The sequence below is a fragment of the Monopterus albus genome, unplaced genomic scaffold (genome assembly GCF_001952655.1).
Source record: "Monopterus albus unplaced genomic scaffold, M_albus_1.0 scaffold31.1, whole genome shotgun sequence".
NCBI classification, from domain to species: Eukaryota; Metazoa; Chordata; class Actinopteri; order Synbranchiformes; family Synbranchidae; genus Monopterus; species Monopterus albus.
The window spans coordinates 5,611,348-5,632,232 of NW_018127911.1; the positions used below are offsets into that span (position 1 = coordinate 5,611,348).

Consider the following 20,885-nt stretch of genomic DNA (forward strand, 5'->3'; position numbering starts at 1 on the left):
ACTGTATTCAAGTAGTCCAACCTCTGTTATTGAAACTAATTCATAATTTTGTGCAGATGGATCAAATAGTTCTAAGCACACCACTGTGTCTATTGTCCCAGTGTCCACATTTACTTGGATTTTGGACAGTCTTTGCTGAGTTTGCATTCAAAAACTGCTACCAGCACAAGTAAAGCTATTCAAGAGCATTTATAACCCCCACATAAAAAAGACAATATCAGAACTAATCCCAAAGCCTTACAGTTTAACAAAGCACAACTGTAGTGTAAGCAGCTTTGATGAAAGCTCATAATTTGCGTTGGTAGAATGATACTTCCCAACACCCTGTCTCTGTTTGAAGCTGTAGTTGGTGTTTGCTTTTTCTTTCCTTCCTATTGTGATTGAAACAAGCAAAGTAAGAGCCCTAATAGGCACCAGGAGCAGTAACTGAATGGAATAATAACAGGCTGTTAACACAGCTGTTAATTAGCGTTTGCTGATCCATGCCTATCCACACAAAACAGGTTGGGGCCACGTATTAAAAAAACACTGAAAGATTAAGAGGCAAATGAGTTTCTTTTCATTATTCACATGGGGGTATGTCTCCGATTTGAGTGACTTTTCCACTTTTTAGTGACTTTCCACACAGTTCGGTGTGTGCGTACATGTTTTTATTGTACTTTGTGGGGTTTTTTTTGTTTGATGCCATCATTGTGAGCACATTTTGGCAGCAAAATCCTCAAAGTGTGTGTGTATTTGGGAAGTTAGGGGTAAAGTAAGACATGGGTACTGTATTGACTTTTGTTCTCTGTAACATTATTCACTCTGTATGAATGTAATATTTTTCACAAACACACTTTAATTGCTTAGCAGAAATATAACCAATGTTATTGGCTTGAAGACGTAGACATGCATCGAGACATCTAAAATTAAACCACAGCAATACCTGTTAATTAACCTAGGAAAGATGGCCAAATATTAACATTAGACAGAAAAAAACTGGTTACATGAGTTTCTAGTGTCTCAAGTCAACTGTCCTTAGACTTAAGCCACTGGATTTTGATTGTAACAACCTCGTTGGCACACATTAGTGTTCACATTGATCATCTATATAATGTACAAGAACTTGTTAAGGATAATATAACAGTTAAAGGTTATATTAAACATTTGTCTGGATTAAAACAAATCACTTTTGGTAGATATATTTAACCTTTGACATCTTGGTTTTCTGTCTCTCGTTAAACACAGAATGTGTATGTGAACATCAATCGGATCATGTCAGTAGGGAACCGGCTTCTGGAGTCAGGCCATTATGCCTCCCAGCAGATCCAACAGATCTCAGGCCAGCTGGAGCAGGAGTGGAAGGCCTTTGCTGCAGCACTGGATGAGCGCAGCACCCTGTTGGAGATGTCTGCCAGTTTCCACCAGAAAGCAGACCAGGTACTGACCCCCAGCACTAATGATGTCAGCCAACTTCAGCTGGAGACCTCACTTAACATGCACATGCAGGTGCTACGTGCTACAGCAAATGTATATCATTTGGTTAATTATATGTGTTAGCTGAAGTTGCTTTATCCCTAAGAGACAGAGAAGCCCATTTAATCTGATCAATACAGCTTTAATTGTTTTGCTTATCAGTACATTAAAAATGCATTAGGTATTTGCTGATACCTGTTGTTGGCTAGGTGAACCCTTCTTTGTACAACTTTTAATGCTCAAGACCTTCTTGTAAGCTGTTGATATTGCTTTGATGTCAAAACAGATGGACTGATCTGTGTAACAAACACAGTTTTGTATGTTTTCATGGTGCGTTTGTGGTACTCACTTCACTGAGTTGTAATAGAAAGTATGTTTTTCAGTTACACTGTAGAGTTAGGCTTAAGGCATGCTAGCGTGCACACACATACTTTTCCCTTCTCCCCGTTCATATACAGAATAATAAATTATGTTATAAGAATTAATATTATTTTACCACAACATTGATGGTCTCTCTGAACTGCTCTTTTCTCTTTCATGAACCCTGCGTCGTTCATACTTGTCACTCTTCTTCTCTTTTACCGTCAGCCTTCCTGTTTCCAGCCATAACTATTTGAATCCCAAACCACTGTATAAAACGTATTTAGCTGACAGACTATGAGCTTTTGTTTTGATACAGAGTCATTGTTTTTCTTAGTTTTTGTTGGCTTGTGGTCAGACCAACAAGCGTCAGTGTGTTATTATGTGTGTGAATGGCTTAACGAGAGGCAGCCCTGTATTTAGTCTGCTGAGACAGGAAAGTGCTGTCCATTTATAATAATAACAGAAATGATTGGATTGTTCTCGTCCATATTGAATAGTTCATTTAAGCATTCACTGTGTTGGATGGAAAAAGTGTGACATCAACAAATGCTAATAGTTGTCAGGAGACTGGCAAACCTGAAGTGCTGTCAAGTAGAAAGAGTGAAAGTGTGGGTTTAGAGCTACTTTTAATCACAAAGCAGCCTCTGCAGATGTGAACCATGACTCAAAAAAAGAGATCTTGGAAGACTTTCAATCAGGAATTGTTGTTTTGCATGCATGAAGCTTGAAAGGGTTACAAAGTAATCTCAGAGAGTTTCGATATTCAAAAGCCCACAGACAAAATGTCTCTAAAGTGAGACAACTAAGGTACTGTATCTCCAGTGGCACAACGCTAAAGCTAAAGGCTTAAAGGAGTCATTTGATGATTTGACTACCATATATAAATCATGATGCATGGTTGCATGGAGCATTGTGTCCATGGCGGGATACCACAGATGAAGTTGCTGCTCTCCAAATACAGTTAAAATATCACTGGGTGACTGAAGTTTGCTAAAGAGCACCTTGATACTCCACAGTGTTTTGTGGATTAGTGGTTGCCATCACCAAGGAGAAAATGAGTTCCCAAGTTTATCAAGATGTTGTCAGGATGACTGTCCACCTGCTAAAGCTCAGTAGAAATTGGATGATGCAGCAAGGCAGTGATCCTAAACATTGAAATCAATCTACTGAGAACAAAGAAAATCCACCTCTTTGTGTCCACACCTCAGTAGAACTGTTCACACCAGGCTTCCTTACTTTTTGGCTGAGTTGAAGCAGTTCCGTTAAGAATGGTCCTAAATCCCTCCTGAATGTTGTGCAGGTCTGTTCCACAGCTCCTGTACTAGAACTGCTTGTTGAGGTTATTGCTTTCAAAGGAGGTTTGCCAGTAATTACATCCAAGGCTTCACTTACTTTTTCCATCAGCACTGTGAATGTTAATAGTGTGTTGACTAAGGACACAAAAGATTGTAATTGTGTGTTTGTGTTATTAGCTTACACACATTGTGTTTGTCTACACGAGTAACAGAGATGAAGATCAGATCACAGTTTATAACAAACTAATGCAGAAGTTGATAAATCCACCAGATTCCTGCCACTGTGTATCAGTTTTGTTATGCAGTGCTTGTGCTGTGTGTTCCTTCCCCAGTACATGAGTAAAGTGGAGCCGTGGTGCAAGGCATGTGGTGAAGGAGAGCTGCCCTCTGAACTCCAGGATCTGGAAGACACAATCCACCATCACCAGGGACTGTATGAGCACATTAGTACCGCATACTCTGAGGTCAGTGTAATAAGTCCTGTTTAAAAACGTTGACAACTCTGAGAAATTTTGCAGACTTGAGACATTTCGTTATTCTTAAGTGAGATCCTTGGTGTGTTATTTCAATATGTCAAACTCATCATGTTAACATGAACAGGTAAGTCAGGATGGCAAGTCTCTGTTGGACAAGCTGCAGCGACCTTTGACCCCAGGAAGTGCTGATTCACTGATGGCATCAGCTAACTACTCCAAAGCTGTACACCATGTCCTGGACATCATCCACGAGGTGCTGCATCACCAGAGGCAGCTGGAAAATATCTGGCAGCATCGCAAAGTTCGCTTGCATCAGCGACTGCAGCTGTGTGTCTTTCGGCAGGATGTACAGCAAGTAAGAGATGCATACAGAGCAGCAGATTTGTTATTGTACTGACGTGCACACACACACACACACACACACACACAGTCGTGTTTCCCTGCTGTCCCATCTTGCCGCTATGTCTCAGTTAGCTACCCTGCAATTTCAACCTAACATAACATAAAGCAATAGCAATATACAGTGTAGTATCCTGCTACATATTTTTAATGGTATTAACCTACTGTAATCTAACTTTTCCACAGGACCTGTCATTATGTGACAGCTTTGATAAATCAAACTGAATTCAGTTTGATGCTTGTGAGCCTGTCAAACGTTTGTATTCCCCAGTATTTGATTTAAGAGAAAGGCTGGTATGTAAAAAGACATTTTTACTTGCACGTATACTATATCCATAGTTAAGACAAAAAAAAAAATTAAGCTGATGTAAACATTATGTATAACAATAACAACATGTACATTAAGTGTTAGCGTCTTTCTACTGTCTTTGTTGTTTCGCAGATGGATATACTGTATTTCAAGCATCCATACCAGATAGTAGTGTAACATCCAGGGTGTAATCATCTCCAGCTTCTTCAAAGCCTTTTTCTCTTCCCCCTAGGTTGTGAGAGTGAGAGTCTATTTTTCTGTGTGACTGTCTGGATAGCAGAGCTCTTAGATCACAACTACAGAGCTGGTGTATAGTGTCGTCTCTGGATTTCTACCCTTTAGGCATAAACTCTTCTCTGCCTCTCTGACCCAACCACCACCCCATTTCTTTTTGCATCTCTGCATTCCTGACTCTTTCCTTTTCCATCCCCTCTTTCATCACCCTTTCTCTTGGTAGTGGTTTCCATGGTGATGTAATTTACTGTCACATAAAGTGTTGAGGGTGTTGTGCACGTGTTCATATGGGCTTGTCCCATCAATAATATTCTTGTCAGAGACCTTGAAAACATCATTCATTACCCCACATAGACACATATGGAGTATGACCATCTGTTTAATAGATAATAAGGCAATTATGTATAAGGATTTATAGCTAATCCCATCCACAGTGGAAATGTTGACACTTTGTACTGCTCTGGATTTCCTATTAAGTAAAACCTAATTGTCCACACTGGTGTAATTTAAACAGGACAGACTGCAGATGGAGGGGAGGAAAGGCAGGGGGAGGGGGTGTGGAAAAGAGAAATGACATTTATGGACTACTGTAACTATAATGGGATCTTAAACCAGCCTTTCCAGTCAATTGCACCCCCTGCTGCTTGAAAATGTGGTCTGCATTCTTAATTTGTACTTACCATGTGTAGTTGTGCATGTTTAAATATTTACATATACTGTATCTGTGTGTGTTTCAAGGTGCTGGACTGGATAGAAAACCATGGTGAGGCCTTCCTCAGTAAACACACTGGTGTTGGAAAATCTTTGCACAGAGCTCGAGCTCTACAAAAGAGACATGAAGACTTTGAAGAGGTTGCACAGGTGAGTTTGTGTCCGAGCAGAAGGACAAATCTCATGTGCTTTTTGTGACATATGTTTCCCTTTAGGCATCAAGGAGACTTTTTTTATGAAGAATATGCATTTGTATCCATGTTGCACTCCATTATATGAACAATACATCTGATAAAAATATGTCTGACAGACATTCTTAATACAGTGATCCAAGTTTTATATTGCTGTATTGTCCTTCAACAACACAAAAGCATCAAGATTTCAATACAGCTTTTAGAGAAAAGAGCAGTTGCAATAGCTGTGACTCTCAAATGTATAGATACTGTAGTGTACTGTTAATGTTTCAGAACACCTACACCAATGCTGACAAGTTGCTAGAAGCCGCAGAGCAGCTGGCCCAGACAGGGGAATGTGACCCAGAGGAAATTTACCAAGCTGCCCACCAGCTAGAAGATCGCATCCAGGACTTTGTGAGACGTGTGGAACAGCGTAAAGTCCTGTTAGACATGTCTGTTGCCTTCCACACACACGTCAAAGAGGTCTGTGTTCTCGCCTCTCCTATCATCTTGTCTCATCTCCTCTTATCACAGCTTCTCTCCTCTCCAATTAGTCATCTAATTAGTTCCAGTTACCACATGAATTTGACTGCTGTGTGTCATCTGAAGCTAAAAGCTTATGCCTCTGATATTGTTGGGGGATATCGATTTGTTGATTTATTGATCAGACTCCTCCTCATGTCATATCTTTGTCCACCACCACTGGCTATCATTGTAGACCGTGTTTAGCAATTACAGCAGCAGAAAGCACCCAGAGACCGTATATCTTGACAAGAGCTGCATTATCATTTAACTACTGTATGTTATTCTGAATTTAGTTTATAAACATTTCATCTGCCTCAAGATCTCCATCTAAATCAGTAGACCATGATATTAATTCTATCAGTTATCCTTATTGCTTAATTCTAAAAGGACAGCAAGGCCATGATTAATTAAATGTATCATATTAAATGCATCACAAGTTGCAGGACTAATCACAGTCAATTTTTGCATTTGTCATTTTAATGTTGCTCCATTTGCGATCCATGTTCAGTTTGATTGCAATTTATGTCAAATGGTCCTCACACGCAAAACATATTTTCCTCATCATCACGCAATTAAGAGCAAAAGTTCAAGTGCTTTATACATCTAAAATGACCAAGAATTTAGTATATGGGGTGCTTCTGTGTTTAAATGTGCGTCATTCCTCAAAATGTCCCCAAACATGTTCTAGGCAGAGTTCTTCCTTTGCTTGGCTTTCCTTCTGTTGTGCACTTGTGCTTACACAGATTAAAGACAGACTGTCTAAGCCTCCTTCGCGGTGATAATGCAATCATGCTGCTAATTTTCCTTATTGGCATTTAGCTTATTTCTTAAAAGAATAAAGAACATGCTAACTACAGAGGACAGGATGGGAATCAAATCAACAGTGTGCCTGTAGGCTACATGTTAATCACTGCCCCACTCCCTTAAATCCTCTCACAGTGTTATGTACTATAAATGTGAAAGCACTGTGCCCTGCATGTGTTGATACTACATCTTGTTTACATCGACTCACAGAGACAGACAGAGCCATGGTGTTATTAATGAAGCTAGTCTTGAATGTCCATATGGACCAATCTCCTTCATCCCATCTGTCAGGCTCACCCTGGTGCAGGTCACCGTGTGTTGTGTGTGTAAGTGTGAGCCTTCATGTGTGTGCACCTGCTCAGACATGTTCTCCTGTGTGAATGTGACTACAAGTGATTTTTTTCCAGCCTGTCGGCCCATCATATTTTCTAGTTCTATAGTCTTTGGATGCATAAATCACGATGGAGGAGAAGGAATTCATGTGCATTGATTTTCATGGCATAGATAGATCTCAGATTTCTATCTCTTCCTTTTTTCTAGTATAGTCTATCCTAATCTAAAATAACCAGGCTTTAATATAAACTATATGGGTTTCAAATACTAGTCACTCAGTCAAGTGATTCCTCTTGAATATAGGTGCTAGGTCATATGTAACATACTCCATGAGGCTAAATGGATGATGGTAGCAATACCAACACTAGGCATGTTTCTGAGCAGGCACAAGCTGTAGGTGCCAGGGTCTCGCTCCTGCAGCCTTGACAGTGTGCCAGGTCTTTAGTGCACTCACCCAGATGGCTAATCTGTTACAAAGATGACCACTCACAAAACACCACCTTTTAGCAGAACTGGTTGGTTTTGATTTTGTTCTCCTGTCTCCTTTTTGTCCATTTGGCAGTTTGTCTATCAATTCTTAAATCTGTGTTTAGCTCTCGTTGCTCTGTGGATCTGCAGCCCCGTTTTGTTGCTTCCTTCTTTTTGTTCGTAGTTTATTAACTGGCTTGCCTGTTCTGTCAACCACTGTTAGCTGTGGACATGGTTGGAGGAGCTTCAGAAGGAGCTGCTGGATGATGTTTACGCAGAGTCGGTGGAAGCAGTGCAGGACCTGATCAAACGTTTTGGCCAGCAGCAGCAGACCACGCTGCAGGCTACTGTCAATGTCATCAAGGAGGGAGAGGATCTCATACAACAACTCAGGTAAGCCACAGTCATGCAATAAATTAACACTTAGAAACACTATTTTAAGTTTTCAGAGGCAAAAGATAGAGGGTCTTTTCTTTAACAGACTAAGTAAACTGAGCACAGTCGCAAGGAAATTATTGAAAAGGAAATAGTTTCTTCCTTGAGGATGCCTTCACAAGAACTGAGAGCCACATCTTTGACAACATGCACACTGTACCTCAAAATCCCCTGGTATTTGACTCTGTCCACAGAGACTCAGCCATCTCGAGCAACAAAACTCCCCACAACAGCTCCATGGCCCACATTGAGAGCGTCCTACAGCAGCTGGACGAGGCCCAGGGCCAGATGGAGGAGCTGTTCCAGGAAAGGAAAATCAAACTGGAGCTCTTCCTCCAGCTCCGCATCTTTGAGAGGGATGCAATCGACGTGAGTAGGCAGGAGATGGAGGTTTGGTGTGTGATGAACACTTTTATTTTTGCTTTCTTCTACAATGTTCAGGCAAATGGAAAGTGATAGGAAAACAGAAGTGCAGCAGATGGTGTTTGAAGGTTGCACAGAAAGCAAGAGAGCAAGAAAGGGAGGGAGTGGATGAAGTGTTTGATGGATAATAGATAAAGAGATACTTGCATGATATGTCAGGGGCAAAGCTTGACTAATAAACATTAAAAGTCAATTCAATATTGAGTTGGAGAACAGAGAACAAACAGGAAGAGTGGAGGTGAGTAGGAAAGAGCACTGATAAGTTGAAAACAATGAAATGGCAGATATGAATGTACCATAGTAACTGATTCATATCGGTTTGTTTTTCTTATTGGCTTGTTTTTGTTTTGTTTTGTTTCTTAAATGTAAACTGATCATTTACATGTGCCAAGGGAGTTACTGGTAAACCAAAATGACAGTGACTCTGAACTGATGGACCGTTACATCATAATAAGGCGAGTTAGTCCTGTACTGAGGGGTCCTGCTGGTTCTGAGGTTTGTTGAAGTCACAGTGATACTCTCACATGTGCTACATTTTAAAAAAAAGTATTTAGTTCCACTAAATGCATCTCATCCACTGACTCATTCCAGTTTTGTTTCCCCATCCCCAACCACCAATCGACTGCACTGTATTTGCTAATTCCTTAACTTCCTCCTGTGACAGAGAACGCTTTTCTCAGTTGGTGAGCCGATATGATGAATGCTCTTTTAAATATACTTCTCTGTGTTCCTCATAGTTTTTTTTTATTATGGCCCTCAAATCTAATTTGTTGAGCCACACTGTGTTGACAGATAAATTACATTATGCCATTTTACTGTAGTTGCAAAAGCCTAAAGCAGAGATGCAGACTGAAATTCATAAGAAATAAAAAGTGTAAATAAAAATATGCATTGTATAAAGTAACTGCAGCAGACATGAAGAGATTGTGGAGTTTGGGAATGTGTGTGAGGGGAACACATCATCCCCTCTGCTCTTAAGGATATCAAATATTTATCCATTGTATTTCACGATAAGGATCTGAATGCACAGAATGGATGTGTGCGTGTATGAGTTCTGCCACGCTGTGTGCTAATAGAAGTTCTGTCAGTGCTTTACCTTTTTGTGCCTGTATTGTTGGGTCCAAAAGAACAGATAATCACTCTTGTAGAACACGGAAATACACCCACACATACACACACATAGACACAGAATTAATATTACACAATACTCAAGGATGAAGATGGGTGGAGTATGCTCCCTGCCAACTCCCACACCCACAGTCAAATGCACTATGATACTCCTACCTGGCTTCACTTGGGGGTGTGTGTGTCTGAGGTGAGGACACGGGTTGAGGTGAGACGAGCATTTGTCTTCCTTCTCTGGCAGTAATCTCTCTGGATTACTACACAGAGAAGAAAAGAAAAACAGAGTCAAGCAAGAGTTTTCACAGCGTTGGTAGCTGAGGAAAATGGTTTTCTTGCATGCAGAGGGCATTTTACTCAACTGTCAGAGGAGAGGAGAACAGACTGAAGAGGAGTGTTTGGTAAGTTTCTACTGTGCTGCCAGATTAGTAAAATGTAAGATTTGTAGAAGGGTATTATTCTGCTATGAAATGGTTTGATAAGATTACTCTGTGTGCAAGCCAAGGACACGATGTCACTATAGAGGAGTTTTTATATCTAGGGGATTTGTGTGAATCCAAATTGTTGGTGTACATTGTCATAAGGTAAACATGCTTTACCATGGACCTAGAGGATATCACTATGGTCTGAGGCTTGTCAGACTCCAGGTAGGAGGACCTGGCCTGTGCTCCTCACTGTTTGTTTTCCTGCTGTGTTAGCTGTATATGTTAAATGAAGCTGTCTTTGACCTTATAGAGAGGATGTTCTACCTTTCATTACATACCTAGCTCAAAGAGGACAGGTACAGCCTGAGCGGTAACACACTTTTTCCCAAACAAATCAGAGAAAAATAGAGATCCTGAGCTATGGTACGTAATATAGCCTGACTAAACATATTCATTTTATAAAAGATGCTTCAAAGCCAAATGACAACTTGGTCATCTTGTACAGATATTCAGTCAGCTTTGCTTTTCTATCTAGACCTGAAAACATCAACAGTGGTGCAGTCTATCTGAATAAATACATTCAAGTCCCAGTTTAAAAGGGGGAAAGGGAGAAATTATACAATTACTAGTAGCTGCATGGGCTCACATCATTGTTCCTAGATAATCATCTTTCCCATACCATTATTTAAGTAGAACAGCATAGTCATGTCATACAATATGCTGCTCTTGACAGTTTTTTACTCAAAATACTGTTCTCTCTCACTAATGAATGCTGATTAAATCAGTGTTATGAAACTTGATTCTTTCTTGATGATGCTTTTATTTAAAGTGAACACATCCTGCAGCTGGTGTTAAATAGTAAATGCCTTCTAGGGTGGGGGGGTTCTCGACAGCACACAGCAGTGCCAGCAAGTTATTACGGCACACAGAGCTAATCAGGAAATGGGGATTATTAAATGTACTTAATTATAATAATATTTACAAAAGATCAATTGTAACTAAAACCTGTTTCTAGTCACAGTTTGTGTCAAATGATTTTCTCAGTTGCAGTAAATGAAGGCCTCAATCACTGTTTGACAATTTACGGTAACTCCATATGCCGCAGGGCGAGAATTGGGTAAGTTCTAAAACAGAGTGTAGACTAGCGCTTCTGAGTTCATTTAATAAAAAAAACATGAAAATGACAGACAGTAGTGGGTGGTGCCAGGATCAAGATGCCCCTGGTATCATGATTCAGTCTGTGTGGGCAGTCAGAGGCAAGCGCTGACATCTCCGTACATCTGCTTTACCAGCCGTGCATCGCCAGTGTAGTATGTCATCCGTTATCATGGCAGTCACTTTATGGTGTTTGCTTATAACTATTAAACTGTCTGATTTGGCATTCAAACCTTCTCTCAGTCATAAAATACTATGCATAATAAAATGCCTGTGGTTTATTTTGCTGTGCTTTATTCCCCCTTTAATGTTTGTGCTAGTAAAAATAATTTTTGTAAGGCATCTTCTTGTCTCAGTAATGTAATATATGCACAATGAAACCCTCAGTTCTATCCAGGACCTTTATACAAATTTACGTGTGTCTTTCTCTCCCTTCATTTTCCTTTTCACTTTCAAATGAAGTCCAAAAAATTGTTTTTGCAATCATGTTCATTGTTTCTCAGTCATTTTCATGCATGAGTAAAAACTTATTTATTCTCCCTCTTTATGTCTAAGTTGGATATCTGTCTTCTTTCTGTCTTTTTCTGTCTCTGTCTCTGTCCTTTTTCCCCCTCTCAGATCATCTCAGACCTGGAGTCATGGAATGAGGAACTGTTGCAGCAGATGAGTGATTTCGACACAGAGGACCTGACACTGGCCGAGCAGAGGCTACAGCACCATGCAGACAAGGCGCTTACAATGAACAACCTCACCTTTGACGTCATTCACCAGGGACAAGAGTTGCTGCAGTATGTCACAGAGGTCCAGGCGTCAGGTGAGTGTGGGAATAGAAATGCTTCCTGAAGCATTTATTCAAACAGAGTAAATGCACCCACCCATTTGCATAAGATACAGCACTGCAGAGATATGTCCTGTTTGGAGTATGTAAGGATGAAACATGGGGAAAGGAACTGAGCTGAAATAAGATTGTTGGCTAAATGGTCTATGTGAGAAATTTTAAGAGGGAGGAAGAAGTGGATACTGGACAGACTGGGAGTCAATGAATCAGTAAATAATTGGAAGAGGGAATGAAGAAGCTGGAGGGGGGCGGCAGGCAGATTCTGCCACCTAATCCTTAAGAGTTGCATTCACAGTGTGGTTAAACTGCTGTTAAGCAACACACACAAGGTAATAAATGTCTTAGATGACTAGGACCACACCTCCTATGTTGTTATGATTTTTTTAAATTCAGAGAATGTCACAGTACAAATGTAGCTGATGTCATGCAAAAATCTGGCTCTGCAACCAGTCAGCTACATGGCTGCCTTAATGATGCTGTCTATGCAAAAGCTACCTCTCTATCCTGCCTCAGTACAACTGTTTACCACAATCCGCCTTGCAGCTAGCATCACCACTGGCACACAATGCTTCTGTGGACTAAAATGTGAATACAGATTATGCTAATGCTAAATTTGTCATAAATGGTCTGTGCTGAAAATAGATGTCAGATATTCTACAATATCAGTGTTGCAATATCTGCATGTCTTTGTTATTAAAAATGTATACTGTCCATACAATCCATGAATAGTTTTGAAAATGTGAAATCTGTAACATCCAGATGTTACTGTTCTATAGATGGAGGTAACAAAGAGTGCACTCATGAACTGAATATGTTATATACCTAGCATGTAGACTATGCAGATTCACTTTGTGGCGATGTCTGCAGAATTGCTAAATACCATTTTATTGAATACCCATTTACCCTTATAAGTAACAATAAGTGGTTATTAAGTGAATGATTACTAGAAAAAAACAACATGAAGAGATGTTATAAAAACACATTGCTATTGGCAATGCAATGAAGCATCCATTGTGTGCAGGTGTGGAGCTGTTATGCGACAGAGATGTGGACATGGCCACAAGGGTCCAGGACCTGCTGGAGTTTCTCCATGAGAAGCAGCAGGAGTTGGACCTGGCAGCAGAGCAGCACAGGAGACATCTGGAGCAGTGTGTCCAATTAAGACATCTACAAGCTGAAGTCAAACAGGTAGAAGAAGAAAAGAATGAGACAGGCTAGACAGTGATTTGGCAATAAAGGTGTAGGTGGGATTTTGAAAGCAAAGAAAGCTACAAAAACGCTACAGTAGGCTTTTTACTTATGAAAGATTAATCAATGTGTTCTCAGTATTAGGTATATGTACGTATATAGATTTAAGATGTTGGAAGTGGAACTAGAGCCCATATGTGTTCACACAAGAATGCTCAGCTGTGTAGCATTTCAGAAGTAAATACATGGGGCGTCCCTTATGGCCTTTATCTACTAAGACCAAGGTCAAGCTGACATGTGGAAGGCCATTCCGAAAGTTTATTACCACACTGTACTATGATGTTACAGCAGAGTGGGTTGAAGCGCTAAAAATGCCAAACTGTGTTCTGTCTGTACATCTTCACAGTTAAATGACTCATCCTGTGTCAACAATCTCTCTTTCACCTCTTTCTTTTTCTCTCTTAGTATTTTTAACTGTCTGTGTCTTTGACTTTGGGGAATAACAGAGTGATATAGTGTGGTTGGAAGTTCAGCCAAGGTATAAAGAGAGAGAGTGAGGTACTGCAAATGGAAATGCAAATGGACCAGAGGGAATCAGACTTGATAGAGACAATGAGACATCCCATACCTGGAAGGACTCTTTCTTTGCTTATTGTTGTGTCAACTAGCAGTTCCCTTCCAATAATCAGTCAGTAGTTGGATGCAATCCAAATAAGAAAATTGTGTAGACTTTGTAGTGCAGCCTAGTGACATTTCAGAGCAGCTCACAATGCGTAATTTTTATAACAAGGCCTAACATCATAGTGATGCAGCCCAATAACAACTGGCCTTATGATTCAGCTTGCTCTAGGATTAATGAAAACTGAACAAATGTAATGGAAGATATGGAAAATTGAGACTAAAATAACTAAAATTTCAGTCTACTGCAGTAAAACATTTTAGAAGATGCACTGGGATTGTAGTGACCTGACAGTATGATGATCGTGTGATGCCAGTATCATGCTCTGGTTTTATTTTCTACTTGTCTACCCACAGAGATGCAGTACTATACTGTATATGCACCAATGGGCTGTTCCAAAAACATGTACGTGCCTGTGCAGCTAGTAGTGATTTATAAATCAGAATGTTCTTAACACAATGCAAACAGATAGACATTAAAGTGTATATATAGATAAGACATTAGAATGCAAATAAGATAATAAATGTTGCTAAAAAGCAACAATTACATGACAGTACAAGTAGCAACATGCATGAGTAGATATCTAGTACTTTCAATACAGCTGTGGCAGACAGTGGGTTCTCATTATACCCCTCTACTTCAGCCTTCCCAAGACAAACGTCTGAGTAATTTACACCAGAGGTGGGCGTACTTTCTTCTAGGAGATTCGAAATGTCAGTGTCTAAACAATCAGCTAAACAGTCCCAGAAAGCTTTAGGATAGCTGTGGCAAGCTGTGGATTCTCACATGCATCTAAAATCCCGTTGCCATCCATTGCATTACAGGAAAGCTTAGCTCTAACACCCCTTGCACTGAATCCTGGAGAAATGGGTGCAACCATGTTAGGTTAAACTTGGACACAACCATAATCTGGTAATTGTAGACTGTACATTTCTTCTACTGAATTATTTATAAATATGTCAGCCCATGTCCAGAGACGATTGTGCTACAGTTACTATTGTTAGTACCTTTATTTTTGCTTTTGCTTCAAACATCAACATCCCAACCCCAGGACTGGGTATCTGTTAGGACAGTTTCCCTGTCTGGCATTATGAAATGGTGCATCTTAAGAACAGGGATTAGGGCTAGAACATTAGTTCTAACAAACATAAAGGCACTGTAAGTACAGTAAAGTGGTGTGATGAAATACTGGAATCCTATGTAAATCTAATGGTTTGCCATAAGATGCCAATGAATCATATGCTCATTACTGCTGGTGTTGCTGCTGTTTGTTCACACATTAGCGTTACATTATCTGCACATAATCAACACATATAACATACTGCACCTCTGGTATTCAGCCGCTAACACTGTCTCACCTCGGGATATTGCAAGTGCAATGGGAACATCAGCCCTGTTGAAGTTGCTGAAAAACAGCTGTCAGAGATGTGTTGCATCATCACTTTTATATCCAAGCTTCGGTTGCATTTCTGCCTGTCACCCACACACTAGGTGTGCTTGCTGAGTCAGACAGTGGCTTTGAGAGACTACTCTTTGGCTAGAGCATGGCCAAAAGAACTCTGTGTGTGTGGCAGAGGGTGTGCCAGTTAAAGAGATTAGGTACAAAGGGTATAAAGTGGAGAAGTAGGGAATTGTGTGGAAAGTGAGATTTGAAGAGACTGGAGGGATTGAAAGGGAAACAGAGTGAGGATGTAGGGGAATGAGGAGGCATAAGGGCTGAAGACATTATGTCACTAGAGAGATAAAGATGAAGAGTGGGGGAATGTTGAGAGAAAATGTTAATGAACTGATACAGGCAGAGAGGGAGATAAATAAGAATGGGGGACATCAGTGGTTCACTTTTATTCTGATTACATATCTTTCAACATGTTTTTGTAGCATCAACAGTACAACTAATTGCAGACTGTCAAAAAATAAGAATAATAATGAAACTTTTTGTATGCCTGTGTGTGTTTGTTGTAGGTGCTGGGTTGGATCCGTAATGGGGAGTCCATGTTGAACGCAGGTCTGATCACAGCCAGTTCACTACAAGAAGCTGAACAGTTACAGAAAGAACATGAGCAATTCCAACATGCAATAGAGGTAACATTTTTTTTAAAATATGTATGTATGTGTCATTTTCCCCTTCATTCTTTCTTTTCAGTCTAGTCACAAAGATCATAGAAGCATCATGTTGAGGCCTTTCTTTCTTTCCCTTACACACACACACACATACACACACACACATATATATATATATATATAAATATCATACATTTTTCTCTTCTTCACTTCCATTATGTTTGTCTTGATTCACCGCCTTCTCCTCAGTTCTTCAGCTCTCCTTCCCTCTTTTACTGCTTCTGCATTCGGTATTGTCCTTTGTTGTTCAGCCTGTTGCCTTTCGGAAACTGCACTCAGCTTCATGGCTGTCAGCACTCCCTTCCCTTCTCATCATGTGTCATACATGAAATGGAGTTATGAATAGCTGGTATCTCTGCCGCTCTCTTTCTCCTCTTTGCTTACCTTTCTTCTTAGTTTTTTTTTCTTTCTTTCATCACCACTGATCATGCAGGGGTTTTGTCTTTCGAACTTTGTTGAGCCTGGCTAATGTTAATGTTGACTTGCACTTGACCTACTTCTAGCAGGTACACATATAGATGCATACTCAGGAGAAAGCAGGTTCATGATTACTGCTTATGTTAGACTGTTAGTCTGTAGTCCCTGAAACCCACAATGTTGAGAAAAGATCAAGGGATATGGGGACGTCCTCGCTGATCGTATCCTGCAGGTGCTGCAGACATGAAAAATGATGCCACATTAACATTATCAAAGGAAATCCCTCACACTTCTTATATCTCCTTATGTTGTCGTTCCCTCAGGTCCAGCAAGTAGCAGAAGCGTTTATCAGTCATTCTCCTAACTAATCACTATGACACAAAAATCACCAGATACTGCCCTCCTCCCCCTCATCTCCTTTTCCTTAGAATGTTCACTCAGGACAATCCTTATGACACAGCTATAATCAGACCACTTTTATTTGCTTAGAGTTTCCTCTGTGGCTCCGTGGTACTCCACAAAGTGCCCTGCCATCCCACAGGAAGCCGGGGTCATGTTTTCAAAGCATTTTGTGATACAGAGATTCATATAACTCTTGAGTTTCACAGTGTTCTATCTCACCACTATCCCCTGTTTAGAAAACCCATCAGAGTGCACTGCAGGTACAGCAGAAGGCTGAGGCCTTACTCCAGGCCAACCACTACGACATGGATATGATAAGGGACTGTGCTGAAAAGGTATGTTACACATCACACATCATCAATAAAAGGAAACAAGAATACCAACATAGATAGCATGGCAGAGTTTTTAAGAGCTGATTTGTTTTGTTTAACTTGAAGGTGGCAGAGCACTGGCAGCAGCTGATGCTGAAAATGGAGGACAGACTCAAGCTGGTTAATGCTTCTGTAGCCTTCTACAAGACCTCTGAACAGGTACTCATGTATGTGTGGGAGACTGAGTGTGACTGATTCAAATTGGTGTTAAGGTTCATTAGATACCTTGAACTGAACTTGGTTTTATGACAGAGTGGATGACTCTATGGGAATTAACCTCCACCGTTTGAACAGCAGTAGACCTCACACAGGTTGTACGAAGTGTTTCATCTCACAGTACTTTAATGCACTGCATCATCAATGCCTCAGGTGTGCAGTGTGTTGGAAAGCCTGGAGCAGGAGTATAAAAGAGAAGAAGACTGGTGTGGTGGTGCTGATAAACTGGGCCCTAATAGTGAGTCTGACCATGTGACTCCCATGATCAGCAAACATCTGGAACAGAAAGAGGCCTTCCTCAAGGTGAGGAAGATTCAGTTATTTCAAATAAAAAAACAATGTAAATTCACTTATTTTTGTGATTTCTATTTTCAATATGTGATCTGTCACAGGGACATTACTGCTGACGTCGTAAGTGATTTTTTTTCTCATTCTGCACACTTACAGGCCTGTACGTTAGCCAGGCGTAATGCTGATGTCTTCTTGAAGTACCTGCACCGAAACAGTGTCAATATGCCCGGCATGTTGTCTCATGTCAAAGCACCAGAGACTCAGGTTAAGAGTAAGTAGACAACTCAGTTATCGTCTTTATCATATCTGCATCTTATGTTACAAAAATAGTCATCAAGCTGTTATTATCTTATTTATTTTTGTATTTACTCACAGAATTATAAAGTCAGGCATTGACTATGTGCCTGTGTAATGCTGATGTACAGTGATTAACATTTTGAAAACATTTATTTTGTGTGCTTGCGTTGTTTAATCAGATATCTTGAATGAGCTGCTGCAGAGAGAGAACAGAGTGCTCCACTTCTGGACCATGAGGAAACGGAGGCTGGACCAGTGCCAGCAATATGTAGTGTTTGAACGCAGCGCCAAACAGGTATGTGCTTGTGTACACCTGTCTGTATGTTTCTGTGTGCACCGGCAATAAACACAATTTGGCTGAGGAGTCAGTAGCCGTGTCATTTGATTCACTACATACCAGAGCTTCTTCTTTGTTTGATGATTGGCTGTTTGAGCTGGAACTAAATCGGCAAGTTGACCAGTTATCACCCAGCTGGAACTTTCATTTTGTTCATACATAAAACATGTGGTCAATAGTTTCTTAGTAATGATAACTTTCAAAATATACTTATTTAAACTGGCAGGCATTTGCAGCAATGACAGTCTTAAAGAAGGCTATCATTATGTGGCATGGTAAATTTAAACACTGCATTTATTACAGAGCATTACCAAACATATGTTTCCAAATACTCATTTTACTCCCTTAGGCAGTCTTGAGCATTTCAGCCTCTGGCATTTCTGTTGTAAAGCTTTTCTATGTTTCAAAGGAATGAAAGGTCTGTCCTGCAGTAGGATGTGAAGTTAAGTCACAAGAACTTTTTTAACTCTTTTTTATTCACTTTTTCTCAATTCACACAAGGTTTAGATCAGTCACTGTTTAAAGATATGAGGACCTCTAGGATGACCAGAGCTATTGTCCAGAGACGCTGTCTTTGCAAGCAGCGTCCTCACAAGTTAGAATTCGTGACTCTTAACAATGGCTGTGTAAATACAAGACACAGGGCTCCCTCTTGTGGTGTCTAGATAGCACAGGGCAGGACAGCAATGTGCTGCACTGAATAAAAGCAGATGACATCATAGATGCTTCTAGGTCGTGGCTGTTCCAGGGCTATCCATGTTTTGTCACCGGGGCACAAAAGCTTTCTGGTCTCAGACTGGACTGCTGCTGGTCAGGGACATATCACCTGCATGTCATAAAGTATAAAAACATTAAAAATTAAATACTAGAAATGTATAATTGAGTGACACTTTTAAGAGGTGGTAACACATTCTATCTGCATATGTGTCACAAAGCTGTAATATCTTTAACATAGCTGTGTCTAAACTAAAAGGAACATGAACTTTCTTAATCTTGAATTTCAGTGAATATGATAGAGGAACATTATAATGAGATTCTTAGAGGTATTGGAAAATGTCAGATATCAAATCCAGATTAAAATTCAAATTTAAAGTAGTGTCCCACTGGATTAAAGCCCTCTTGTGATTTGTGATTTGGGGCTACTTAAACAACCTGACTTCACCAGAGTGGATGAAGTGTCTGATGGCGTGTTTGGTTATACAAATTACCCTTTAGCTTCAGTTATGTTGTAGTTATAGTTGCTTCAAGTGTACTAGCTTGTAAGAGGTCGAATGGATGAGAGAGACTCTCAAACTGTGTAACGAAAACCCCTGCAGTGTCATTGTAGTTGCTCTGATTGGTTGTTTCCTCAGGCCCTGGAGTGGATCCATGACACTGGGGAGTTTTACCTGTCCACACACACATCCACCGGCTCCAGCATTCACCACACACAGGAGCTGCTGAAGGAGCATGAAGACTTCCAGATCACAGCAAAGGTGTGTGTTTGTGTTTCGAGATCAAGATCAAAGATTTTTATTGTCAATTCACTTTATGTGCAGGACATACAGAAAATCGAAATACCGTTTGTCTCTCACCTAATATTGAATGCCATGCCATTTTGTGGATCTCTGACTGACAAATAGTGTGTGTGTATTTTTTCACATGTTGACCTGCTCATTATGTGTAAGTTGCACAGTCCCATGCTCTGCTGTGTGGCCCATTCTCTAGAGAGTGTATTGTCCCAATTCCTCTTCACTGTGTCGCTGTTGTTGTGTCAGAGACCATGTTATTGTGTCCATCAAGCAACATGCTGATCCCTAACTCTCTCTCCCTCTGTCTCTCTCTCTCTCTTACCTATGTTTCCTCTACTGGTCCTGCCTCTCTGTGGCCATCCCTATCCTCTCTGTCCCCTCCCTAATTGTCCCTCTGTTGACAGCAAACCAAAGAGCGGGTAAAACTGTTGATACAGCTGGCAGATGGGTTTTGTGAAAAGGGTCACGCCCATGCCCTGGAGATAAAGAAATGGGTGTCCTCAGTGGACAAACGCTACAGGGACTTCTCTCTCCGCATGGACAAATACCGAACGTGCCTGGAAACGGCGCTTGGCATTTCTTCCGACTCCAACAAGGCTGTGAGTACTCAGTTTAAAGCTTGAAGAGTATTAATCCCTGTGTGTTTTGACAAAGTCTATTTACTGTATATGCTTCATCTTAAAACCTTGGGTTGAGGCTGTAGGATGATACAGCTGCGGATACAGTATATAACCTTGGTCACAGTGTGAAATTTTAAAAAACTCCTGTTTTATGTGATGAATATCAATGTTCAACCTACCTTTGGCTTTAATGTTGTTGTTGTCTCAAGTGTTGAAGCTTGCACCAGGTGCTCAGATGTATACTGGAGACTTTCTATCGCTGCATGCTCCTATTTAAACTCCATCTGCCAGCAGTTCATTTTTATGAACTGGTGCTAACAGATAGAAAACTCTGTACATCACACATTGGAGTGTTGCTTTCTGAATATCACATCTGTTATGTGCCACATAATAGTCACTGTCTCCTGTTTTTGCAGAGTAAAGAGCTGCAACTAGACATCATCCCAGCTAGTGCTCCGGGGTCAGAGGTCAAGTTGAGGGATGCTGCC

General features: G+C 40.5%; 1 protein-coding gene across 1 annotated transcript in view; it reads left to right on the forward strand.

Annotated features, from left to right (window-relative positions):
* triob (trio Rho guanine nucleotide exchange factor b) overlaps window positions 1–20,885 on the forward strand; it is a 69,183-nt gene that overhangs the window by 20,029 nt on the left and 28,269 nt on the right. The window contains exons 8-25 of the mRNA XM_020596609.1: window positions 1,228–1,419; window positions 3,446–3,577; window positions 3,714–3,944; window positions 5,271–5,393; window positions 5,711–5,902; window positions 7,773–7,942; window positions 8,179–8,353; window positions 11,728–11,923; window positions 12,969–13,135; window positions 15,777–15,896; window positions 16,991–17,089; window positions 17,192–17,284; window positions 17,495–17,644; window positions 17,789–17,903; window positions 18,109–18,224; window positions 19,619–19,741; window positions 20,182–20,376; window positions 20,814–20,882. Coding sequence (XP_020452265.1) covers window positions 1,228–1,419; window positions 3,446–3,577; window positions 3,714–3,944; window positions 5,271–5,393; window positions 5,711–5,902; window positions 7,773–7,942; window positions 8,179–8,353; window positions 11,728–11,923; window positions 12,969–13,135; window positions 15,777–15,896; window positions 16,991–17,089; window positions 17,192–17,284; window positions 17,495–17,644; window positions 17,789–17,903; window positions 18,109–18,224; window positions 19,619–19,741; window positions 20,182–20,376; window positions 20,814–20,882 — 2,658 coding nt within the window. The remainder of the gene's footprint in view (window positions 1–1,227; window positions 1,420–3,445; window positions 3,578–3,713; window positions 3,945–5,270; window positions 5,394–5,710; window positions 5,903–7,772; window positions 7,943–8,178; window positions 8,354–11,727; window positions 11,924–12,968; window positions 13,136–15,776; window positions 15,897–16,990; window positions 17,090–17,191; window positions 17,285–17,494; window positions 17,645–17,788; window positions 17,904–18,108; window positions 18,225–19,618; window positions 19,742–20,181; window positions 20,377–20,813; window positions 20,883–20,885) is intronic.